General features: G+C 36.3%; 2 protein-coding genes across 8 annotated transcripts in view; one reads left to right on the top strand and one right to left on the bottom strand.

The window, feature by feature from the left end:
- The window catches only part of psip1a (PC4 and SFRS1 interacting protein 1a), a 35,766-nt gene extending 29,015 nt beyond the window's left edge, over positions 1 to 6,751 (top strand). For all 6 annotated transcript variants that reach the window (XM_015345227.2, XM_015345229.2, XM_015345231.2 and 3 more), the window contains 4 exons: positions 1,494 to 1,595; positions 2,475 to 2,673; positions 3,824 to 3,932; positions 5,634 to 6,751. In XM_015345227.2, the coding sequence (XP_015200713.1) occupies positions 1,494 to 1,595; positions 2,475 to 2,673; positions 3,824 to 3,932; positions 5,634 to 5,670 (447 nt within the window). In that variant the 3' untranslated portion in view covers positions 5,671 to 6,751. The remainder of the gene's footprint in view (positions 1 to 1,493; positions 1,596 to 2,474; positions 2,674 to 3,823; positions 3,933 to 5,633) is intronic.
- A 1,615-nt stretch (positions 6,752 to 8,366) lies between these two features.
- Positions 8,367 to 25,355, bottom strand: snapc3 (small nuclear RNA activating complex, polypeptide 3). 2 transcript variants are annotated; one of them, XM_006629835.3, is made up of 9 exons: positions 25,081 to 25,355; positions 24,575 to 24,658; positions 23,423 to 23,504; positions 18,705 to 18,809; positions 18,042 to 18,191; positions 16,782 to 16,864; positions 13,115 to 13,276; positions 11,221 to 11,328; positions 8,367 to 8,701 (listed from the first exon to the last, which is right to left on the bottom strand). In XM_006629835.3, exons 1-9 carry the CDS (start codon positions 25,329 to 25,331, stop codon positions 8,554 to 8,556), a joined length of 1,173 nt encoding a protein of 390 aa, XP_006629898.2. In that variant the 5' UTR covers positions 25,332 to 25,355; the 3' UTR covers positions 8,367 to 8,553. The 2 variants fall into 2 exon arrangements, with proteins under 2 accessions (XP_006629898.2, XP_015200718.2); XM_015345232.2 differs by lacking the exon at positions 18,042 to 18,191.
- Between the last annotated feature and the right edge of the window lie 1,310 nt (positions 25,356 to 26,665).

The raw sequence follows: 26,665 nt of genomic DNA, 5'->3' as shown, positions 1-26,665 counted from the left end.
GCAAGCTCAACCCACTCAGGTCTCTTCACGCTTCTGTAAACTGAGATTTATGGACTACATAAATGGACTTTAAAACATGAATATTAAACATAATCACTGATTTATAACATTTTCAAATAATTAGCCTAAATGCGATATGCTAATGTACTTCAGTGGTGTCTATAATGAATTGTTTGTCAAACATGAAGTCATGCTGAATAAAATCTACATTCCTTATTTCACTATCTGAACTGAGCTAATAAAGAACAGGCTGTGTACAGATCTTTGTAAAACCTGAACTTGTGACCATTGGGAAGTAAGGTCTTAATTTAATGTTCATGATGAATCAAATTTAGCCAAAACCCCTTGTGATTTAGTTCTGTGAACAGTCTGTTTCAGGGGCAGTAGCTGGAATTGCACCACTTAGAATGTACTTGTTTTTCAAAAATATTTTCTCACTTTTTGAGTTTTGTACTCTGGTTATTAAGACACTGTACATTTGGAAGCTAAGCTGCACTTTGAAAAATGGAATTGAGTCACACAATTCCTCCTAGAAGCATGGCAGAATTTGTTAGAACAAATCGAGTGCTTACTATAAGCATGCAGTACTGTGACTAGTAGGGAGGTTATATAGCTGTACATGCAGTGTATTTAGAGACAGTTTTCATTTCTGGTACAAGCAGGATGTGTATTTAAATGCAGTGGTATTGCATAGGGCCTGAAGATTATCACCTTAAAATAATGTACCATGTTAAAAAAATGCTTGAGTTTATTTTGGTTTATGAACATTGTCTTTTGCATTATGACTAGGAAATTCTAATTCTATTTAGTCACCCTATTTTGTAATATAGGGAGTTTGACTGTAAAGGCACACTTTGCAATTCCAGAACTACTTAATTCACACTAGAGTGGCCAAAAGTATCTTTGTTACCTGCTGCATTTCCTACTTAATGATGACATGAACATGATAAATGATGGATTGGCCACAGGATATTCCTACTGTATTGAAATTGCTGTCTTAGCTTCTTATTTTAAATTAAAAAGTATGTACATGCTTGACATTTCAGAGTAAGACTGGATGTCAGGCATTTAACTCCAGACTCTTGCACATGACATTGCCCAGGAGGTGCTGTTATGGGTATTGTTGGATTGTAAATGCTTTAAATGTACAAAATGCTTTGTAACTGTAAATCAGCTATGAAACTGGCTGTACAACACTGTTATGGTTGGAACTAGAGCTTATTAATCTGCTTTCAACTATGATGGTGAACAAGAAGGCAGGCTATGTTGGATTGTAGAAATCATTATTGAAGCATGTATTTGGTTTATTCCATGCTGAAAAGAGAAGAAAGAAAACACAGCGTTTCGGCTGTGGAGCCTTCCTCGGGTTATTGAAACATATTTGCTACTTAACATTCTGCAGTAAAGGTTGCAGGCATCATAGGTGAGAGGCAGTTTGTAGTGGTAGGTCATTATTAGAAGTAGATTGCTGTAAATGAAAATATGTTTTGCAGGATGTGAAGAAGTGTATTGAGGCGCTGGATGAGCTTGGTACACTCCAGGTCACCACACAGCATCTGCAGAAGCACAGCGAGCTGATTGCAACTCTCAAAAAGGTCTGTCAGTTTCTCATGAGACAGTGAGTCTCCCTGGTCGTTCTTTTTATTTCAACCTTGTTTTGTGGGCGGTCAGTTCTATGGAGCAGATGTGTTAACAAACCACTAGCAGCCTTACCTCTCCTGCTTAGCACTGAACAGTTAAGCCCAGACAAAAAGTGCTCAGTTCTAAGTCTAAAATAACCAGCCCAGTGGACAGTGTAGGCTACATATTGGCTATAAGGAAAGATGTAGCCATCAGCTTTCTGTCTTTTCCACTATTTACTGAAATGTTTGATTGGGATTGAAATTTGAGTGTGGTTTAGAACTTTTAAGGAGTTGCTTTGATTTTATACAAAAAATGTTATCTTCATACTTCATACAATCTTATTACATGGCAGTTCAGCAGCCAGAAAGGAACAGCTGAAAGATTAGAAACATCAACACCAGTGACCTCTGTGTGGGTTTTGTGTGGAAATATCTGGACGGAGTGGTCCAGATTGAAGGTGTTACTGAAACATCTGAGTGTTTGCATTTACAAGCTTTAGAAAGAACTGTAAATGCAATTTTCTGCTGTTCATGAGCAAAATTAGACAACATATGTGATTTTAAAATAACACGATTTGGGAATGTGGATTAAGGTTAAGGGGAGTGAGGTTGCACAATGGAGGTTAATGCTACTGCCTCACAGAACCTGGGTTTGGTTTTATTTGTACATGTTTTCACCATATACTCTTAAGTTTCCTGGTTTTATTAGTCTTTCATAAAATGGCATACTGGTAAAGCATGTTTCATTTAAAGACACAGAGTAGCTGTTGTCATGGTAAGATATTAATTTGTATAGAAGACGCAAGCATTGCATTTTTTGTTTAGTCCATCACAGAAATTTGTCTTGGTCAGATTCGCAGGTTTAAAGCCAGCCAAGACATAATGGACAAGGCAACAATGCTGTACAACAAGTTCAAAACCATGTTCCTGGTGGGGGAAGGAGACTCTGTCATCAGCCAGGTGTTGAATAAGTCCCTGGCCGAGCAGCGGCAGTATGAGGAAGCCAAGAAGGGAGGCCTGAGGAAGGCAGAGGTGAAGGAGCAGACCACAGGTGAGGTGGCAGAACAGGCCAGCAGCTGGCAGACTCTTGAAGCTGGCATATAAAGGTTTAAGTGTTCACAAATTAGCTGGGATTACAAGTATGTACATCTTAGATACGGTAATACTTTGTATTAGTGCTGGGCGATTATTTGATAATGATATAATTTTAACAAAAGTTCGATAAATGTTCGATATACGTCTATGCTTTGCGCATGCGCATAAAATACTGCGCGAGTGCGAGTTGCAGAACGGGCAGCTAACGTGGTGGTGTTTACCCACACGGTGGTGGCTGACAGGATTGTAGTTAGAGTGGAAAAATGAGCGACACTGAAGCAAATGTAGTGCTGCCAAGGACGAAGACATCATCGACAGAAAAGGTCATTCAACTTCGGTAATTTGGAGGTATTTTGGCTTTTTACAATCAGACATAAAACAGCACTTTAAACTTTGCAGTCTGTCTGAGACATCTTCTATGTGTGTTTTATCACACTGCAGTATTTAATTTTTCTATTAAGATATTTATTTTGTTAATTTTACTCATGCATATTTTGACATAAAAAAGACTTGAATACTCTCTATCTCAGATTTGTTTAATGTTTCTGCTGTTTGGCAAGTGTTTGTTGTGTTCTTAATATAAAGAGTTGTTTAATTTACCAATTAACTGTCTGGTTTCTTCAACTTTCACTCAGGAGAAAAAATCTGCCTTTAAACTTGAAAGAAATAATTATTTGACATTTATCGTGATAATTATCGATATTGACTGATAAGAAAATTTTTATCGTGATAATGTTTTTGGCCATATCGCCCAGCCCTACTTTGTATTTTAAATTTGTTAATGTTCTGTGTTCTTCTGCAGAAAAATATTAAAAATAGCTTATTTTAGGCACTTATGTGGTCAATGAAGGCAGTGTATTACCACTTCTTTTTGAATAAGAATAGTTTAAACAGTAAGACTTGATTATTCCTGATAATATAAAAGGAGCAACTTAAATTTGAGTATTGTTTCATATGTCTTAGACAAATATTTTGTGCCGTAAAAGCATGAAATCCTGCATGCCTTACGTAAAAAAAGACTTAAAATAAATGTCAAGATGAGATTAAGCTTGATACATGCCTCGTCAGGATTTTACCAGCTGTTTCACTGTAACCATTCTGTGCAGAGAGCAAGACTGTGAATGGAGACGCTAACCTTGGAGAGAGCAGCCCAACCCAACAGGAACAGGACAAAGAGAAGCTCACAGAAGACCCTGGACTTGTGGAACAGAGCAAGTGAGTTCACCCTCCCAGCAGCCCACACTGCCAAGAACTCTTGATAAGTAGCATTTACACCTCATCTCTTAAAAGTGTCGAAAGAAAGCAGAGTGGTTCTTTTTACAAGTCTGGTTAAATCCTCCTTAAATGTTAGGAATGATGTGATATGGAACAAAGGTAGTTAACTTGAGTTTTTGTTTACACGGACATGTTAGGTTCCCCTTTAAATCTGATTTTGGGATTTGTGAATTGTTAAGTTGTACATTCTGTTGCACAAAATCAAATTATGAGATTTTCATTTGTATGACTTTGCCAGACCTGACCTTGGCCATGCCAAGTTAATAAACACATTCACAAATGACGTTTCTTGTCCTGTGCCAACATTGGTTTATTGTATAGGTGTTGTAGTACTTTTTAAAGAAGGAAGTATGAACAGAATTATATTGCCCCTAGCAATTCAGGGCAATGAATGAGATATGGAAAAAAGTTATTGGTGATTTTATTTTATGGTAATATTTCAGTATATGGCTAGATTATAATGAACATTTTGAGCTTTCTCTTACTGCAGTGGTGCAACATCTAACACTAACAACTGTGCTACAGAATTTTTAAAAGACTCACACATGAAAAAAATAAATAAAGCAAATTAATTTTCAGAACGTTTTAAACTGGTAGGACTGATATCATGGCCAGACCTCTTTTTTTTGTTTGCTTGTGTAGCGTAGTGACATGTTTTATATATGGCTTAAAACTAAGCAAGGAGAAATTCAGAAGTTTTGGAAACAGCCAAAATTGTGCCAAAACTGTTTTGTCACAAAGATTCCTTTTTTGAGTGTTGCTCCTAAAGTATTCTGTGGTGCTCATAACTGCTGTTAACTCCTTAACGAACAGATGAGGAATCACAGCCATTATTTCTATCTGCACAAGGAATGTCCTTATTTAGAACTGGATGAACGGGGAGAAAGTGATTTCCAAAACTTAATCAGTTCTGTTAACTTGCAAAAAAGGGCCTATAGCCTCCCATGGACAGTACAAAAGGGATAAGAACAAGTATCTATGTATCTATGAGAATGATCTGAAATGCAATGGGTGTGTAAGCAGACTCGCTGCCTAAAAGCATGCATTTCAGAAAGGAAATGTGTAAAAGTAAGAAGAGAGGGGTCAGGAAGCCTCAGCACCCTTCCCCTGACAGATTCATGACATGCTGCTGGTTGCTAGATAACTTACATTGCTATAAGGTATTTAACAAAAGGAAGGATATACTGTAAATGCAGTATTCAAATAAGTGGATGTCATTGTAGCCTAGAACGGGGATCGAGTTACCCATCTCTTCTTGACGTTGTTTCATCTGATCTCATTTAAATTCACTGAACCCTTAACTAATCAAATTGCTTTTTTTAATGGTTGTCTGCGCTCAGGTTTCAGAAACTCTTACTTTATAATTTCCCAGACTTGTGGCAGTTGGATTTCTGTCAGCTTGCTTAAAAAGTGATGCTCTTTCACAATTTGCTCAACAGCTCCTAATTACGGAGTATTTTGCTGTTCAGTATTAGTAGAAAATGACACAACTATTCTTAGTGAAATCATTTGTTAAATCCAAGAATTAATAAATCCAAGGAAGAATTACGAATTGCACAGATTAAGCATCTGCTCATGCTCTGGTTAGGGAGTAAGATAATCTTATAATACATGCTTGTGTTCCTCTTTCTGTGTTACCAGTACTGCGAAGGTGCAGCCGCAAGAAGAATCAGCCTGAAGTACTTGCTGGTCCTGGCGGAAAGGTCAACCCTCTTTATTCAGGAAGGTGTGAAGTTATTCGATTTTCCACGAGTTCTAAAACATTGTCCCATTTCAGGACCCTTTAGGGGGAGGAGATCAGGAGGTCATAGCCAGCCCTGTTTACTAGTTTTATCCAGAATTCTTTTAACAAAATGTTTTTTTCTTGAGCAAAGTGTGGTTATGTCCTACAGTTTGAGCCCATATTTGAGATCTTTAATTGTAAGTGTAAATGAAAGTTTTAAATCTAGACTATTTTATATTAAAATGTTTTAAAAACTGGGTAGTTCCATTTTTCAAATATTTGCATGTACAGCATTTGTCACTTCCATGAAAAACAAAACAAGGAAGCAGTTGCGATATGACAGTATTTTCTAGATTTAAAAATAACTACGTACTGTAGCACTGTTCCACAAGTAATTTAGCATTTTATGAATGAGTTCAATTTGCCAGTTGTTGAAAAGTAGATATAAGTTGCTGATAAATCTTAAGATCAGATACATTATAGTTCCTTTCAGCAGATTACATGGATAATTTTTACATAGGTTTACTCATTCTAATGAAACTTTTGGTAAGTAAAAATACAGCAAGTTGATTATTTTAAATTTATTTTAAGTAGTGGCAGTAATGGCCTTTAATTTCAGTAGGATAGAGGTACAGTAAAACCAGATTGTCCTTGTCGTTTTTGTTTTCTTTATACCATTATCTGCTGTCCAAGACACTGTGACCCAAGTGTCCGGAGTGCTTATTTGTACTTGTTTACTTTATAAACATACCTTTAACTTTTTTGTTAGTTTAGATGTATATATTTCTTTTTTGAAAGACAGTTACACTGCATCACAAAAGCTACTGGATGGTGTGCCAAAGTCAATTGTTTTGCCAAGGTGGAGCTACTGTTAACTCTTTTTTGAAGTTGTAAGTGGTATAAATGTTTTTTTTCTTTTTTCCCAGTTGTTATATGTCAGCCTTTGCTGACACATTTATGTAAATATGGAAAGAGTATTTTTGTGCCTGTCTTGAACCTGTTTTGCCTCCATTAATAAAGCAGTGACTATAAACAACTCTGTGCAATGTCTTTGCTTCATTTTATTAATTTTTCTGCCATGCCATATCTGACCAGACTGAAATGTATACATTTTGATGCAAAGTAAAAAAAAAAATGTTGTTTCGTTAGAAGCTTGGTTTGCTCATTGTTCTGTCTATACAAACTTGTACTTAGTGGTACAACACTGAATATTCACTTGTCAGTTCTAACTTTGAATACAAATATTTGGAATTTGAAAAAATTATGGCCTAAAAAAAGATTCATTGGTATACCTGTTAGTCCTTAGAAAAATATTGCTAAAATGTTTCTAAAGTTCAGAATTAAGTTGAACATTAGAAAGTGCAAATTTATTGTCATTATTTTTACCTCATCTCAAGCATTTGGTCTGAGAGTGGTTATTATTATTAGTTATATCTAAATAGTATAATTGGGTAGATACAAGTTACATATAATTTCTATCATGGGCACTGTAAATTTATCATTTGGGTTTTAGCTTTAGAAAGTACTTCAAAATGGGATTCTTTGGGAGAATCTTAAATTTCACTTATGGTCTTGAAGGTGCATTTTTGCAGAAACTTTTCTCAGGATTTTAAAAGTTTTCAGATTTGTAATGCTGGACATTAACAGATTACTTGCTTTTAATTTTTCAGCTTTTCTGTATTGAAGAATATGCCAATTAGTTTGAGTAGAGGTTGGACCACTACAAAAAAAAAGATCTACTTCAGACTTCAGACAAAATGTAAGCTTACAGTCCAGTTGATTGAAGAATTGCATTTCAGCCAGCATCTTGTTATATTGATCTTGCTAATAATGACTTAAATGGATTAAATCAGAAGGGTTGTAAGGTAAGTAGCCCTGGGTTATGTTGTATAAGCTGATTTAACCTGAGGTATGGTGTAAAAATAGTATCTTATTCTAGCATCAAAGCTGCAGTGGAGCATCTAGTTCTCTTATCCACTGGCTACCTGAAAGGTGCTTCGCTTTAAGAAGTGTTCAGTCCAGTAAAACATGTCATACATATATCTTTTTGAGCAGATTCTGTTCTTCTTAGGCACATTTTGTAAGAGCAAAAATATAAGGAAAGGATTTTACACCCTAAACTACCACAATTTTGAAATCTTAACTGTTTTGAGGCAAAAATGAAATTCAAACCCTGGTCATACAAGGTGGGTGTCGAAGCAGTATGTATCCCACTTAAGTCATTTTTCTTTATACATCCCAGAACATTAGCCCCTTAGCCAGACTGCAATATGAGATTCACCCACAAACTCCTCCACGGTTGCCTAGTTGAATAAACAGACCATTGTTTAGAAATGCAGTGTATGTATGTAACGGTGTACATCAAAGTTCAAGATAGGAGTGCCAAGACCTGCTGGTAAATAAAACAGGAAATCATCTGATTTGATTTGATGTGACATTCCAGTGGGAGGCATGGGAATGGTCTACAAAGATATAAATAACACTGAGAAAGTACATCAGGCTAAAGCAGTATCGCCAAAGGTGGTGTGAAACTGAAGCAGTGCAGCACAGAAGATGAACATGGTACAGAACAATCTGCCTTTTTGCCTTCAACCACTTGGAGCAGTTTCTTGATGTTACATCTTGGAACTAACCAGGAGAATGAAGGCATGTTTTGTTACATTACTTTTTATTTGAAAAGATATAAAAAAAACACTATTGTAACACTGTTATTGTAACATTGGGACATAGAAAAGTATAATGCACTATATTCTTTTCCAGTGCTCAACAATTATACAGAAGTTGTAATTTGCATCACAAAAATTCAGTCCCCCCTCCAGGTTGCTTTGAATACAGTCTCTAGTTGAACGTTCCTGGGTCCACGTAAGGATAAGCCAGGAATTCTCCTAGCTTGTTGCCGTGAGTGTCGTAGTGCAGCATCCTGAAACACTTGTCACAGAAGAAGCAGGGATCCATCGGCGCAAAGCAATCTTTGCTGGTTACCCACCTTTTCAGGAAAAGAACGGAGGACAGTATATTTTCTGTATTTTCTTTTATGTTTCTTTTACCCCTTAATGATTTTGCAAAAAGTATTCCCTCTCTCAAGCTAAACTGTTCTTATGTACATACCTTTGTACCCATCCTATTATAGCATACAAAGTATGTCAACCTTACATAAAAATAAACTTCTTAGTTCAGAATCTGTCAAATGCTACACGCATGGTTTGAATAATTTAAATCACTCCCTGTCAAATAATAAAACATCATATACATGCCAAATTGAAAAGCCTGCACGTATTTAAAAACATTTTATATGATTTTGTTTCATGTTGCTGCATGTTTTGCAAGTGATCTGAGCAGCGACTAAATGAAGATGTCAAAATGAGATAATGCAACAGCAGCTTATTATCACACTACAGCTAACTGTAAAGTACAGATGCCTTGAAGAAATTTGAATGTACCATGTCTTGCAGAAGTATTCAAACCCTTCCAGCTTCCACAATTTGCTGCTTTAAAGCTTGCAGTCAGAATTAAAAAGGGAACTTAATGGCTGCATGAGTGAACCCTTTTCTGTGGCAAACCTAAATTAAGGTGCATTTAATAACTCACACAATTAGCTGAATGGACTCTGTGTACAGTAATGGTGGTTCTCATGATTCCTGAATAAAAAACTCCTGTCTCTGTGAGGTTCTGACATCAGGAAGTTAACTTTACTGAAGACTAAACTATGAAGACATAAGGAAGAAGTCATGCAAAGCGCAGATCACAAGAAGGGAACAAAAGACTGCAGTCTCTGAACATCCTTGTGATCACTTTGTATTCATCAAGAATTGGAGTTTGCAACAGAGCACTTGAGTAATCCTTCAAAAATATGGCAAAAGGCATTATGGTCAGACAAAACCAAACTGTAAACGCCACATTTCTGAGCAAATATCCAACACTGCACAGCTCCCAGTCAGCACCTTCCCTGAAGTCAAGCAAGCTGGTCACAGCACCGTGCCAATGGGATGCATTTTTGAGATGAAGAGGAAAATGGATGAAGCAAAGAACAGGTCCGGCTTTAGAGGAAAGTCTTTTAAAGACCTAAAACTGGGATAAGAAGTCACCTCTTAACAAGCAATAACCTATGGCACATGGCTTACACTTTTCTACATTCTTGCAGCAGCACAGCTACAAGGCAAAAGTGAATTCACTTCAAATCAAATTGCTGTCAATCAGTGATCCCCAAACTACTTGACAGAGTTTGAGCAAGTCTGTAAAGAGGAATGGGCAAAACTGCACCAGCCTGATGTGCAAAGATAACAGAGATTTCTTCTAGAAAGATCTATGGTCACAACTGCTGCCAAGAGTCCTTCCACCAAATATTAAGTTCTAAGGTCTGTAAACTAATGCAATGAACATATTTCATTTTTTTCTCTTTAGTTTTTGTTGACATTTACTTTAACTATTCTTACCCCTCATAAGTCTTCAATTATCATTCATTTCTTTAATGAAAATATAGGGTTTAAAAATGTGTGTGCATTTTTTGAAGTTCACAAAATGAGAGACTATAGGAAGGCTCTGAATACTATACAATAGAAGGAAATTGATTAATGATAAGTTACCACTTCACATATGACATTGGACTATGTTTTAAAACATAACTACAAGATAAAATGATTAATTTAATCAAAATTACATTAATGAAAAATAGGTTTTCTCCATTTTATGAACATTTGCTTCTATAATTTGAATACCAAAGCTCCTCTTTTGTACTTTCAAGACAATGCCCTCAAGAGTAGGCAACCTATCAACTAGGGCCTGGAAAGTTGCTTGTATGTGTGCAAAGCGACAGTTCCACATGAACTTATCTTCCTCTCTGATTCAAGTAGAAAAAGTTCATCTTAAATCTTGAACTGTTACCTAAAACTTCATATAGTGCAAAACATCCATGTTGTTCTACTGACAGTAAAAACAACAAGCAGAATTTGAAGTATTAAATGGCTACAGCTGTGATCAGCCCAGCGCGTATTTGGTGTCTGAACCAAATTGTAAGGATTGTAAATACTGAAAAATTATAGGCATATACATTTTGCTCTATTAGACTTGTGCTCCACCTAAAATTCTAGTAGGTAATATTTTGATTTTCTGAAAACGTCTTGAGGAACAGAGCTATAAAACTTGCTTTTGCAAAATGCTTAAGTATATCAGTGTCAGGCTTATCATATCCACTGCTTTTGTGAGGCCACTTCCTTGAGACTATTTTCGGATAAATGTGATTTTATACGTGATCGGACATCGAGATGGCCTCCGAGAAACAAAATGATGCAATCCGCCTGGGCTGCAATGAAACCCAGCCCAACTGTCTCTTCACAAAGAACGTCCTAAACCGGAGGGGGAAAAAATAATGGATTTAACACACGCATATCACCTCCTTGTGATTAATACGGCCATGACATTACTATAGCAAGTCAGCTGAAACTAAGCACACTGCAACTTGCTGGTGTTGAACTTAAAACCCAGAAACTCCCATGGGACTTTTCCTACCTTGGGATGTACATGTTGCACACGGAGCATTTCCGTGTCTGGACCCAGTGCTTCTTAGTGATGACTGGGTAGAGTGTTTTGTCTAGGCAATCATCCCGATGGGCCACCCTGATGCCAAACAGAAATGAAATCGGATAACATGTCACCAACGTGACTGGCAATGATGGGCATAGATCAGTGGTTTGCCACATTAATTTTAATTTAGGTCACACATGGACATGGAAACAGCAGACATTATCAGACATTTGTATCCTGTGCACAATAAGACAGTGTTTCAGCTTAAAATATTTCCATGGTTGTGCGTCATAGCAACCTGTAAACGTCAGCACTTTTCATTCTGTTATAATAATTTATTTATAACTTAACCCTCTAGATTTGTATGAGTTAGGGATCTCTTGAACTACCCAACTTAGTCAATAACAGTACATTTGATTTGAGTTATGTATAGACATTCTCTTACAAATTTATAATCTCCTCTTTGAGATTACTTGTATAAGTGTTTAAATGCCATGTTTTGTTTCTACTTGAAAAAGAGAAATGATTAATAAAAGACAACTAAATTAAACTAAGTCCCTAGAGAAACATTTACTGAAAGCTTCACTAGAGTTTTTGGGATATTAAGTCACTATGGCCAGTCCAAATGTCTATTTACTGGTATTATTAATTGGTTCAAATTTTAAAGTTATTATATCTTGATACATTACAAATATATTATGAAATACAACAGAGGTAGAAACTAAATGAAAGCATATTTAAGACAGACCAGAAAGAACATAGAACGTAATAGGAAGACATTTACACAGAACAGTGTTTTAGGAATCTGTGAGTTAGGGATCATTGCTACCAATGTTAACACAGTGGCTTTCAAGAAACAACTAGACAAGATCCTCAGATCAATTAACCACTAGGGGTTCTCTCTCATTTGTAACCTTTATGTTCTTATAGTGGAGCTCTGTGCAGGGTAGTATGAGAGGGGATGGGTTTGGGAGAACATGTGTATCAATGTTTTTGTAACATGTCTTAGAATAGTTTTGAGTTGGCTGGAAACAAAAAGGAGTTCTAACAATGTCAAAGCTCCAAATGTCAAGGGAAAATATTTTTAAAGTCTTCAGGTTTTTTATTACGGAAATCCCATCCTTCCATTTTCTAATCTCTTCCTCCAATGCGGGGTCACGGGAGAGCCGGACCCTATCACGGCAAGCAATGGGTGTAAGGCAAGATACACTCTGGATAGTACGCAAGTCCATCACAGAGCACATACTGTACAGACACAAACATGCATTTACTATACTTACACCAGGGCCATTTTGCCCACCAACCAATTAATCTACTAGTATGTTTTTTTGGGACTGTGGGAGGAAACTGGAGCATCCAGATGAAACCCAGGTAAACAAGTGGAGAACATACAAGCTCCACATAGATAGCTCCACATGTAATCACCCTGCCACTGTGCTGCCTCTTTTTGGAAACCACTTCTTAAAAATGTGAAGATATTGGCATTAAACCTTATCCACGGTCAGTGAAATTAGACTGCCGACTAATCATGTCTTTTGCCAAGGTGTTCAACATGGGAAATAAAAAGCACTTGGTAAGTATTAGCTCATTCACTCATACAGTAATGTTATTCACTATGGAGATCTAAATCAAGTGTAGGTTGAGTTTATATTTTTTAGCTCTGCCAAATTTTTAATTTTTGATACATTCACAGTGTCACTGGAACATGGAGGTGTTCAAAGGCAATGATAACCTATTTAGTTTGACCCTTCTGTAAGAAATCAATTCATGTCTTATTTATGTCCACTTTGTTCTAGTACAGGCCGTAAAACAGCTTATGAAACAATTGCATCCAAGTATGAACACAACTACCATAAAGAAAAGAACAGAAAACACTCACCTGATGTCTGTAATTATAATAATATGTTCACAATCTCCTTGATGACAATACAAGTAAGGAAAACCAATTTTAATTTTCAGGTCGTTAAAAGTAGCCTCTTCCATTTTTGCAGCTTGTAACTTGTCATGTGTGTAATGGTTCTGAGCCCAGTCCAAAATGGTCCTGAAAGCAAACAAAAATCCAGAACACTGCAGATGAGCACTCTATGTAACTTGCCCTCTTTACATCATGCAAACTACAAAAACCGTATTTTCCAATGCTACAGTTCCCAAAACCAGTGTGAAATAAGACAATACCATTGATTGCTACACTGTTTGTACTACCCAAAGGATTGAGTCCAAAAAACTCACTCTGCTTTTTAACTTAAATATTACTTTGATAGCTATACTGTACAATAACCTTGAGATACATACAGTATAGTGTCTACTCAGTGTACTTTAATATATTTCAGTCTGTTAAAATTCAACCCAGTACATCTATGTGCAGAAAATCATGGGAAAAAAGTCAATAAAGTCATTTGGAGATCTTGACAAGAAAGAAAAGATGACTTAAGATTTTTATTTTTCAAAACTTTGCATCCTGGAAGACAATTTTAAACTGTAAAATTGGAATTTTAGAGGTGAAACACATTTGCTTTTCCTCAAATGACCAAATCACGTCAAATAACGCAATATCAAACGCAGAAGCAACCAATCTAATTATACAGTCATTAAGGACAACATAGACACTCAATAAAGACCAAAAGCAATTGCAACACATTCCTGATAAGTCCATCTGATTATATCTACTGTAAAAACGTTTTGTGTTCTTTAATGTTTGCTTGACCACTGAAGCCACAGTTACATCAATATCACATTGAATGATACAGTTTGGTCCTTTGAAGAAGTGAAAGGGTTTGACCTGACAATCATATGTTTACATTTACAAACTTGACTCTAAAATTGACTCTAATTATTCATTAAATTATTTGGGGATCCTGACAAGCAAATGTATTTATATTGTTAGGTGTACATAAAAAAGCTAAAATTATATTAACTAAAAGTTAACAACAGCTAAAGTTCCTTGTATTCAGGCTGTGGCAACAATGTCCCATTTTGTTGAATTACAAATGATGCACACATTTTTAAAACAAATATTTATCCAAATATAAATATTGATAAACATAAAAATATCAAATGATCAAAACTTGCATGATCAAATTGAATCCCTTTAATTAGTAAAGAAATTAAATGCAAGCCCAGATGTGCATCAAATCTAATTCTAAAGAGTTTTAATTTCCTTAGTGTGCTATTCCACCATTTTGAGTAATACCGTTGAGCCAAGCTCCCATCATACAGTTAAGAATGTTGCAGACCATCTTAGCTTTGTAGCTAATATAGTAAAATATATATATAAAACGCAAAAAATTAACTGAATAATGATTTTCTTACAGAATTAGTCAAATGGCTTTTGTGTTCAGTAATAGTGATTCATATGTTTTTTTAGATAAAATACATCTGTCTTTCTAAGGGCTCTCATTCTGGTAGTGAATTTAAAGCAAAGATTCAACCATGAAGGCCAAGCAGCTTTTTCAAAACAAGTTTCTATATGGCAGGCATACCACTCACCTTGACAGAACCTACCTATATTTTATCATTATCTTCAAGGTTTATTGAAACTACAGGACTTGTCTTAAATGTTAATTTCTGAAAGAGTCAGGGAGTCATAAGGCGTTGTTTGAAAGCACCATCCTGGGCCATCTCTGAAGACCTCCAGGGGTCTCTTGACACACCAAAGTGTGCTTTTACATGATCAGACTGTATACTACTGTTTTGTTTAATATGAATCTGTTTTGTTTAAAAAATGTACAACAATTGAAATTTCTCCCAGTAATACTAATGCCTACTGACAAAAACTAATTTGTCAGTATTTATTATTCTCTCCCATCGGAGCTCAGCAAAGGAATCATCAAATGCTGTAAAGACACATGAAAAGGGGTTAGAGCTTCAGCTTTGTACTGCAAGCTTTAACATTTTCCACTGGCATTTCACGTGAATGAATACAGGATCAGTCACATGACAGGACATCCCTTAATTGATTCTTCAGACCTGTAAAAATAAGTCACATAAAATCCAAAACAAGGACGTTGTGTATACATTCAGATAAATCAATGTGAATTGCTCTGTCCTTTTATGACAATCATTTGTTTATCTACACCATATGGCATGACTACTATGGTGAAAGTTGTTAATTCAGGGTGAGAAAATTTCTCAATAAAGTTTTAAAAGACCGGATACAAGCATTTTAGCTCATTCAGCTCAATGGGTCACAGTCTTCATGTACTCACTACATTTGAGGGGCAGGCGACCAAGTACTAATTTTACACTATTTCAACTAAGTTACTTTGTCCCAATACTTATGCTGACTTGAAATTGGGGAGATTGAATACAAAACATCATTCTTCTAACATAGTTTAACATATATGCACAAACATATCCACAAATAAAAGACATTCTACCTCACATTTATCTTTTGATCTGAAATACAATTTTTGTTTCATTGTCCCAATACATCCTTTCACTGTCGCTACTATCTAACAGGCTAAATGTCCAAATAGTTTCCTCTTGTTTTCTTATGTTAGTATGTACATAGTGATGAAATAGTTAATAAGTAATTTATGATCGTATGAAAACTGAAAAGATGATGCATATTAGAATGAATATGCATCAAAAGAGGTGCTACAGCTGACAAACAATGAACTTGTACAACACAGAACTAGACCATAACTTACTGTACAACAAGAACAGAAACAAACTTTAATTCATTCCACTGTATGGAATAAGAAATAGTATGAGACCCTTTCTTAAGGAATAAAGCATAAAGCTCCTTTCTGTAATATTATTCTTCAGCTGAAGACAAATTATTCACAGTTAATATGGTATTAACACTATAGCATTTAATCTAAACTGCCAAAACTAATGGATAAAAGACTCAAACACTGGATGTGGGTGTATCTCATTCCTGATGTTCCCAGCACTTCCTAGCCAAAACCCACTTCCTGGAACCCTATATCAGAATCTGCATCAGGATTATAATTTTCAAGGAATCGGTTAAGGATACCCAGCATCTCCTCAATGGAAAATAATTTAAGATTAGCTAGACCATTGAAAGAGCTGTGATGCCCTAGACCTCTGCATGATTCTAACTGAAAACTGCTTTGTCTTAGCAATTGCAACCTTCATGACAGGCTGAAGAATCCCTCGATTTAAAGCTCAATTCGATACATAGACCAAGTGTTCCCCAAGACAGGAGTCCATTCCAATTTCATGCCATAAAACCCCTACCAGGAAATCCCACACGTTGTTTCTGTAAACAAAAAGGACAATAATCCTACCTCATGGTTTGCTTAAACCCATCAAACACATCACAACTAAAACACGCAGCAACGGACCCCATACACTGGTCTAAATAGATCCTATTCATACTTGTACTTTTCTATTTCTTACCTACAAGTAACTAGGTTTTAAGTCAAGGTAGTTCCAAGGACAAAGATACATTTTTCCCGAAGACAACAGGAATACGTTGTCCTATGTGCGCTCAAGTTGTGCTGTGCGATTTCTAACAGACCATTTGCATGACACCTGTTGCAAAACCATTGCCTTTCAAGTGTCCCAGGGCTATGACTTACTGGCTGAGGTCTCTGCATTCGGGGTACCTCATGTCATTGTAGAACACTCCCTCAAAGAAGAAGAAGGCAGATTTGTAATGATCCTGGATAAAGAAGGTAGAAAAAAAACACAGTAGTTGACAGCACAAAAGAGATATCAACAGTTCACATCTCACTACGTATTCCATCAATGCCTTTTGGAAGCTGTTTATAAAACTGAGGAATAATAATGAAAAAAAATATTGATTTCACTATATGCACTCTGGCCTTTTTGGGTATGATCAGCTTTTATCTCCTATTAGTTCAGCAATTACGTCGGCTACATCATATCCTGTCAATGGTGTCTGTATAACAAATGTAAAATGGAAGGTATTACAGAGTACCCTGACACTCTGACAAAGCCAAATAGATAGGAAGACCAAATTTATTCTGCAGCATCACTGAAGTGGCAGAGACACTCAGCGTTAATAATATATTTAAATATTAAGGAAGAATTTTTATGATAGTCTCAATGGTCAGGTTAATGTTTGAGACTCCACTACATACATTTGTCTGTGTGTAGAGCTGTGATTAAAACTTTTCAACTATTTTTATTTAAAAACAGAAGAATGAAATGGGTTAAGAAAGTGAAAAAAAGGCATTTTATGTCTGGGTGGGAAAAGCTCACTAAAGAAAATATCATAATTAAACTTCAGAAGAAAACAACACCTAAACTAATGGGAAACTAAGTAATATTTAATTCACTACCACAAAAAAATCAGTATAAACAGCAAAAGTGGAAAATATATATGTGATAAAGCTAAACTGTATAAACTGTCTTCTGATAAAATGTCACAGGAAACATTTGGATAAAACAACAAATTATCCGAGCATGAAGTGGAAACTACTGTACATGGGTGGGTCTGAAAATCTAAATCAAACAATTGCATTGCCAATGTCTGAATTGGATGCAAGTTCATGAGTTGAGAATCATCAGTAAAAGGAGCAATCAAGCTGAATAAGAGAGCTGCTAAGAACTCTCCATCAAACCTGCAATACAATACCGCACTAGTTAAAATTACATTAGGAAACTACACAAGTTCTCCAAAATACTAAACTATACTAATTTTTATTGCGTTTACTGCTTTGTTCAAAGTTTGGGTGCAACACGTCACTCTCAAGATTCGACTGAGGCAGACATTCAGAAAAAAAGCAGGCAAAAGCCTGAAGATTTTCATCATGGCAAAGAACCAGAGTGAAGAAGTCCACTATGGCTGGGTAGTGTGTATATGGGATGCACACCTTGTTGATGTGCTCTGGAGCCAGGTCAGGCATATTGCTGAACTCCCCACTGACTTGCAGGTCACTCACACAGCAGATGGAGTCTCTCAGCTCCGTTAGCTTCTGAGAGCCCAGCACTCTCATTGTCTGGTGCTGCCTGTGCTTTCTGAACTGTAAGAACACAGACAAACTTGAGGCAGGTGTATCAGGAGGTACAGATTCACCATTCATTTGAATCAGTCTCTCCAAAATCAAACAATATAATATTAGACCTCAATCATTCAAAACCCAGTAACCTGACAAAACAGTCAACGTCTCAAGTTAATGTAACCTCTTAACATAGTAAATTACTTTATGACAAGAGAAAGCAGACATAAAATGGTCAGTATGACCAACAGTCTTATTCAATAAATTGAATAAATTGAATTCAGTCGTGTTATACTGAATGAGTTATTTTTCCTTTTAACCCAACACAACATGCTGTTTCTGTGATGGAACAACAGAATGAAAGGAAAGGAAAATGAAAGGAAAATTATATGTAATTATGTTTGGAATTTTTTGTTTTATTCCAAGAGGAAAACATCTGTAGCTGGGATTTGTGAAACTATCCTCACCCACATGATCAAACTACTGACCTAACCCAGAGTGATATGATTGCATTGATGAGCTAGTGCAATAATTTACCCTCTTAAATATGACTGGGTACACAATGTTGATACTCAAAATGATTTCCCCTTCTGCCACCATGGCTTCTGGGTCTGCAGGCCTCTTCCTTTCTGTTACACATTCCTGAAGGCACAAAAAGAGGAAGGTCGCACTCATTATAACACACACTGGAAAGATACAAAGACAACAGCACCCAAAAAAGCACATACTACCTACGCTTCCTTTCTATTCTGTATTTTTAGATCCAGTGTCAGCTGTCCAAAATATGATGTCCTCAGCCAAAAAAAGGATAAACAAATAAACAACAATAGCATTAAATAAATTTCAAGAATTAACTAGAGAAATTTGCAGATGATGGATCCTAAATTAGAAAACACTTCAGAAACTACAGAGGGAAATTAGGGGAAAAAACAGATTACATTTAACATAGACAAGTGGAGTGTGTTACATGGAAATAGAAAAAATATTTTTTTTAAATTATGACTACATTGTACCCATTTTAACACAATAGCTAAATATTAATTATGCACTTTTAACAATTCTTACATTGTTCACCTTTTGTATTGCTGCTCCTGAAGTGCCTAGGAAGTTAAAATGATATATCACCATAAATACCTAAACATTTCTCAAAAGCGAAAGCCTCTTCATGCTTAGTGCTTTTGTAGTAGTTTATTATATAAATAGCTTATGTTTTTTAAACTATAAACCTTTGGATTGGACTCCACATGAACTGTTTCCAAACAATCAAATATGGTTAAATTTTCCTTTGAATTCTTATACTTCTATTGTCTCATTCCACCTTCATTGTTAGGTGAAAATATTTGATCACTAATGTGAAAAGCATTCCCCCCAGTAGGCATTATGAGAAACTAAAGCAATCCTTAGCCAGGTCGACCATTTTCAATTCCATCTACTGACATTCCTAGAGGTTTTATTCAATACAGTATATGTGAGGAATGTTAAAATCTCCCTAAAAACCATTTTCTCCATATTGTTACAAATTGGGTGTTATGAAAATGGTTAAAAGTCAATTCCTGATAAGCCTCAAGTGCCTCCTGACTTTTTTTTAATATAAGATCAGATCACTTTATTGGCTATACACAATTTCTTGCATTAGGAATTTGTCTTTTTCACGTACCCCAACTTATTCTCCATGAGACACAGACAGAGAGAAGCTTGGGGTCAGAGTGCAAGGTCGGGGATTTATACAGTGCCCCTGGAGCAGTTTAGGTTAAGAGCCTTGCTCAGGGGCCCAACAGAGTAGGATTCCTCTGCCGGCCACGGGATTTGAACTGGCAACCTTCCAGCCACAGGCACAGATCCTTAGCCACAGTGCCACCACACCTCCACAAACAAGAGGAGGCCATTTATTCCCACCTAACCTGTTTGGTAATGGAATTACCTTTTACTACTAAAATACTATTGTGTTTGTAACCAGCACTGTCTGTTAACATGAAAGATTCAATGATAATGAATGGTAATTATATCTGCAATGTTACTGCATTAGCATTCATTTATCTCTGTATCTTTTGTTCCAAACACTTGAAGCATTAAAGTATAAGTAATTACCTAGTAGTCCTTTGGCATTTTACCAATCCCTTGGGTGCTCTTTTTGAATCTGCTCCTCCCATTTAATATTTTTCATTCCTTCGTAGATCCTTACCTCAACTGACTGGTGCCTTCCTCACTCCCATGCTGACAATTTAGAAACTAGTAGTACTGTAGTACAGATTAAAAAGGATGTCCCGCTCTCACAGGCTGCAAGCTTTCAGTCTCAAACAGGGAAGGCTACAAGGGATCTGATTTCTGAATTCAAAATCCTCAAGTGCATGGACAAAGTAAGCCGCCCTGATATTTCAGAATTACCAGCAAAACATAAATCAGACCGCACAAACGAAAATTAACAGAAGCACAAAAAATGGGAGGGAGTTCTTTAAAGCTAAGGTTGCAAGAGGCTGGAGGAAGGTACCATTGTTTCCTGTAAAAAAAAATGGTTGGATGTGAATCTCAGACCTGGAGGAGGGGTGGATATGATTGCTTTATGAGCCAAATGAACTACATAGGCTCATAAAAAATGATGGGCTGTCTACACATCTTTAAGGCTAAAAGACTACTTTTTGTATTACAAAGTACAGATCTATTAGAATTAGCTTAAAATAAAACAGTAGAAGATAGAATTGTGTTTCTCAGTAAGGAAGAAAAAGATTGGAACAATGTGAAAAGACTTTTACACTCCAGTGTACAGTGCACGTTTTAATATTTTTCCCCACACTAAAAGAAGCCTGGAGTCACAGCTTATGACTGAAAATTAGGTTCCTATGAAAGAGTCTTTGCTAATGTTCTGTGCTTCAGTAGACAGCCTTTTAGCAACACTGTATGTGTTGTGTTGAAGCCGGAAGCTTCGCTTGTTGACAAGCCAGTCAGATGGCCAGTCACACAGTGATCTTGCTTGTTTATAAAAGGGCACTCAAGTGTCACCCTGGCTACCAGACGGCAACACACGGCAAAACTGTATAAACGTGTTAGTGAAAGACAAAGAAGGTCTGTCACTAGTGGTGCTGTGGTTTTCTCAATTGGATTTAGAGGTTGAAATTCCACTGGATCTGGGACAGCTGACAACAGAATATCATGTAGAAAAGGAACATTAGAGCAGTTCTTGTCATTCCTATTTCTGATTATGGACAGAGACAAAAAAGATAATACAAAAAATCAGGAGGGGTCAAACTTACTAGTACACAGGCTAGCATAGTACATGGCAAATCCTGTTCCTTTCTTATTTATCCCAGAGCTCATAAATTATATTTTTAATTTTTAAATTGTCTTTCAGAAATAGGACTTCAAACTGGCTTAAAGGTATACCAAAGCCATTTTGATGATCAGTGAAAAGCTAGCACAGTTATCTATTTTATGAATAAAAAGCACGGTGAATTTCCAGCTAGGTTTGATGTTTCCAAAACAATTGCTTTGATGCAATCATTCATATGATACTGTGAAGAATCATTCACAAGATACTGTGAAGGGGGCTCTACGTTTCAATCACTCTATCAAACTATAGTTCAAGCACTTTTGTAAGTATTTAAATGAAACTTAAAATTAAAAATTAAATGAAATGCAATAAAAAAGATAATGAAAGGTCTAAAATATTTTTTCCACTTTACAAGAACATCTAAGGATCTACTCTATGATGACGAACAGAGACTAAAAAAGGGGATTTGAGGACCTGTAATCAATGTATATTTTTACAAAACAGACTAACCTCCGTCAAGCACAGAACTTTAGCAGAGCATGTTTTCTTGTCATAAACATTATGTTGCTAACATTAAAAAGATCTACTGCTAATTAGCAGTTTGTAGAGTCTGGTCAGGGACCTCCATCTACTTCAGCCCCAGCTGTGACACTTGAGCAGCAATATGAGATGACAGCACAGTAAAACTCAGGCCAAGGGTCCTCAAACAATATTCTGACATTCACCTAATTCTGGCATGTCTGTCTTCTTTAGGTTTACAGACAATGGGTGAGAATGTACAGTCATGTATGAGGTCACTGCCTAACTAAATTTTGCCTTATTACTATATATGTATCCATACAAACTGATCTATGATAGGGACCCATCACATCAATAAACAACTACCAAAAATATTATAATCTACACATTATATTTTCCTTAATGTTTGATTACTTGTTTATCTCTCGTAAATGGTGGGTAGCATATATGAGGTTGTTGCTTGTAAAACCTGAAATGAGTGCTGTTTAAATTCTTGTTGTATTTGAACAGAATCTTTTTTCAATATATATATATATCTCTTTTAGAATGAAAAGAACATTGAGATGCTTTTTAAGAGAGGATTAAACCAAAAAATGCTTTTTTTATAAATAATAAATTGTTTTCACCAAACATAAATCAATGTTGTCCTTCCCTGGGTAATTCCCAGGGTATTTTCTTTCTCTCATAAAGACTTAATTATTCATGCAAACAAAGAAACCAATGTCATATGTAAAAATAAAAAACAACAACCGTAGACAGTGCAGTACAGCTCATATCCATTCACACCTGACCAACAGAGCCTTGTTCTGGCAGATAAAGGACAAGACTACAAAAAAAATCAATTTCTACAATTCTTTTCCACATTGTCATTTCTGCCATGTTTTCTGATTGTGTGTGGTAAACCTTTCTATTAATTGATCATGTAGTACACTAAACTATCCTTTCTCAAGCAAAGTACAACACTGACCATCTTGATCTTCTTTGCATTAGCAATGTAAAAATACAAATGCACTTAGGTGTACTAATATGCTTAAGGAAATATAAAATATTTGCCGATAAATACAATACATAAATTACAACAGTCAGACAGATCGGCAGAAACACAAAACAGACGAATCAATTGATAAATTAGTTGCCTTTAGAAACCCCGCTCTGTAAAATTAGGTGGAAAGGCAAATAGATGCTTTCTAAAAAAAAACACTCACACTCTTCAGCCATAAGATGCAAAATGTACAGAAAAAAAAACTGAGATTTAGGTCATTAAGCACTGCAGTAATTAACTAAGCTACCTCATGGATACCACCTGGTGACTGGAAAAAATAAGAGAGACAAATGACTCCTTAATATACACACTGAAGAAATTCCCCAACCTAGCCACCAATCACAGAAGCGCTACACAACACTGGAATAGGAACCAGCGTTTCGTAGGACTGAGATAATACAAATGTTCCATCTCCTCCTCCAGACTCACCATTTCACTTGCATAGATGTTACTTCTGCATGTCTTATCTATTGTCAGAGTTTCCCGGTAATCCTGCTTCCTTTTTTGAACTCTGCTCAGACAAGAAGATAAGAATAGAATAAAAAAGGGAAAAATAAGTTACACATATTTTAACCAGAAATCTTAGAATGTGATGTCCATGTGCACAGTGTGAATGCCTAGAACAATTTCCCCATTAGACTTTGCTTTGAGCTCAAAATAACTGATGGGTGAAGTAAATGGGCTCTGGGACTAGTGCTCTGGAAACTCAGGGACTGACAAGGCAAAACACCCTGTGGGTATTAACACCAGACAAAGTGTTAAGCAAAAAGTTTTTTTTTTCCCCATTAGCTTCATCTTAAAATTTTGTTAAGGTGAAAACTGAATAGGATAAAGCCAAGTTTAAAGGGATGTTGTGTGGTACAAAATAAACACAGCTCAGGTATGAGTTGAAAAAAGAATATGAATGCAGAACATGCAATCTGTTTGGAGGAATGGCTAAATTTAATATTAATTTTATTATTAGTAGTAGTAGTATTATTAGTATTATTATTAATATTATTATTATTATTATTATTATTATTATTATTAATTCCTTACACATATATAGACCTTTCTGGACACTTCACTCCAAGTGCTTTACAGGTAATAGGGTCTCCCTTCCACCACCACCAATGTGCAGCATCCACCTGGATAATGTGATGGCAACTATAGTGTGCCAGTACATTCACCACACATCAGCTATCAGAGGGGAGAACACAGTGATGAAGCCAATTCAAGTTATTAGGAGGCCATGACCAGTAAAGGCTAGGGGAAAATTTTTACAGGAATCCGGGGTAACATCCCTACTCTTTTTGTGATACACCCTGTGGGATTATAGTCCCTGTCACTATACTGCGGCATTAGGACCCACACATACCCCAGGGTGAGCACCCACTGCCAGCCCCACTGACACCTCTTCCAGCAGAAACCTTAGTTTTTCCCAGGAGGTCTCCCATCCAGGTACTGACCAGGCTCACACAGAAAGGCTACAGAAAGGACCTCAACATTGTCAAACGCAAAAGAGGGATCACAAAAATCAAATGACGAATTAGTAATAAATTAGTAATAAAATATTTAAATATTTTTGACAGATATCCTCACCTCAATGTCTGCAGACTGGGATTTGGGCCAACAACTTCTGTGTCAGGTGATTCGTTTTCAGGATGACACCTCAAAGTATCCAAGCTGTCAAACCAGTAATAAACACAGGACGCCAATGTTAATTCATCCAGCAATTCAATTTACAATTTCCATTTTAAACTTTGATTTTTATTTATCCTCTGACTCTTCACTTAATAACGTTTGTTTTGCCATCATAATTTCCACCGTAAGTACTGAGAATCGTATATTTCCGTTTTCTTGCTCTAAAATTTGCTAAGTATATTTTTTTAGATACTTTCACACGTTTGTACAGGGATGTGAGCATTTATTCTGCATTGCACTATACAAGTAAACTGCAATATAAGAATCATACAGCTACAGTAATATGACTGTTGATTTAATGTTCAAGTAAGAGTTGGGAGACAAGATAACCGTGAATGTCACAGGATACAGTGCAACTTGTTCATCTGAATTATTTTTTTTAAACAGGTGCGGTGAAATCATACCTACACACGAATTTGACTTCCTCCAAGACGTCTGCACTAATTCCGACCTCCTCTGCAAACGCAGCATCTTCTGCTTCTTCCGAATTAGCTGCGTTTTCTTGAAGGGAGAAATAATCGGGGTTCAATTTCTCTCGCCACAGCTTCCCAAATGAACCTACATGAAAGACTTTTGTGTTGACACCTTTATATTCGTAAGTTGGAACACTGATTTTTGCAACATCCAAGTCTCCAACATCAGTGGACGTCGCCATGCTGTTTTAACTGTTAACGGAAGTTACGTTTTAAAACGAAATGTCTTCTGGAGATTGTAGTTTCGACGGGGCTTTCGTTTGCGGTGCTTATTTTATTAATGATTTTGTTTATCCTAATTGGCACTAAATCATGGTAAGGACATGCAACGTTGACACTAATGTGTCCTACGATGTTTTAAAATTAAATTCGATTGCAAACAAAAATATCCAATAAATCAAACATATAGTCATTTGTTTAAAAATTATTTTGTTTACATTAATAAAAATAAAATGAAGCTGTTTCTATAGTCTTCATACAAAGTCATTAGTCAGTGGCATGTTTTGCTGTTCTTCTGTATTTACTTGAATCACAGAACTAAAAACAAAGACAATGGTGTGGTTTATGAGTGTCCTTATCACTGCTTTAAAAAAAGTACCTTGTGTACCTTTTTTTAAGAAAAGTGTACCTTGAAGTGAGACACAGCATTTCTCATAATCTACATAAATTAGAGTTCCATTAGTCATTGTGTGTTACTATAGCATTATTTAAAACGACCTGGGTTCCATAAAGAAAAGAAAATGATAGACGGTGCCTAATCCAAATTTATTTTTCAAAATTCAAGGAAAAACAAATACAAATTGATAAGGGTACTTTCCCCTTTAAAGATAATAACCTACCTTCATGACTTCTGATCAGATACTCTATTGACAATGGTACAATTGAACAACATACTGTAGCGCTCTTGGGTTCACGTGGGTATGCACCCTCACCGCTGCCACCTCAGGTCATCCCCCCACCACTGGGGACTCAAACCCAGGCCTCTGGGATCACTCAACAGGGACCCAACCAGTTGAGCTAAAGGGAAATCTCCCGTCAGCCCTACAGCTGCGATCCCTGTTATTCTCAGGGAAGGGCGGTGATGTCACCATGCTGGTAAGCTGGCTCTAACAACTTGCAATGGCAGCCATATGCATTACAATAGCAAACAATTCAAATAATTAGTTACTACTGTTATTATATTATTGATTTTTGTGAAGCAGTTTTACCCAACACACAAAGATGTTTGTGTGTCCTTCATTTGCCTGTACTAATGGAGACCCAAAGTGAAAAGAAACACTGAAGAACGAAACACAGCTTCCGCAGCCATTTGTACTCTTGGATTTCCTCATCCCAAATAAAGAATTTCAGGAAAGCTATCTGAGGTACAGTATGGGTTGAAATGTGTGTTCCACCAGGTGGAGTGCTCTATTTCCCATGGATAATACCACAGTACTTCCCACTCTGGAAGAAGAATGAGGTATCAACACCTGAAGTAGACATGATGCACATGAAGAGGTGCAAAATTCTATAGAAC

The sequence above is a fragment of the Lepisosteus oculatus genome, chromosome 1 (assembly GCF_040954835.1).
Source record: "Lepisosteus oculatus isolate fLepOcu1 chromosome 1, fLepOcu1.hap2, whole genome shotgun sequence".
Lineage (NCBI taxonomy): Eukaryota > Metazoa > Chordata > Actinopteri > Semionotiformes > Lepisosteidae > Lepisosteus > Lepisosteus oculatus.
This window is presented reverse-complemented; position numbering and strand designations above follow the sequence as displayed.

Bases quoted from the DNA above. Each gene is read 5' to 3' on its own strand.
- snapc3 (XM_006629835.3), bottom strand. From the start codon at position 25,331: ATGGCGACGTCCACTGATGTTGGAGACTTGGATGTTGCAAAAATCAGT. The intron at 11,329-13,114 runs GTGAGTGTTTTC...GTTTGGCATCAG, and splicing joins ATTATAATTACAGACATCAG to GGTGGCCCATCGGGATGATT. The intron at 8,702-11,220 runs GTAGGAAAAGTC...TTTCCTGAAAAG, and splicing joins TGCAACATGTACATCCCAAG to GTGGGTAACCAGCAAAGATT.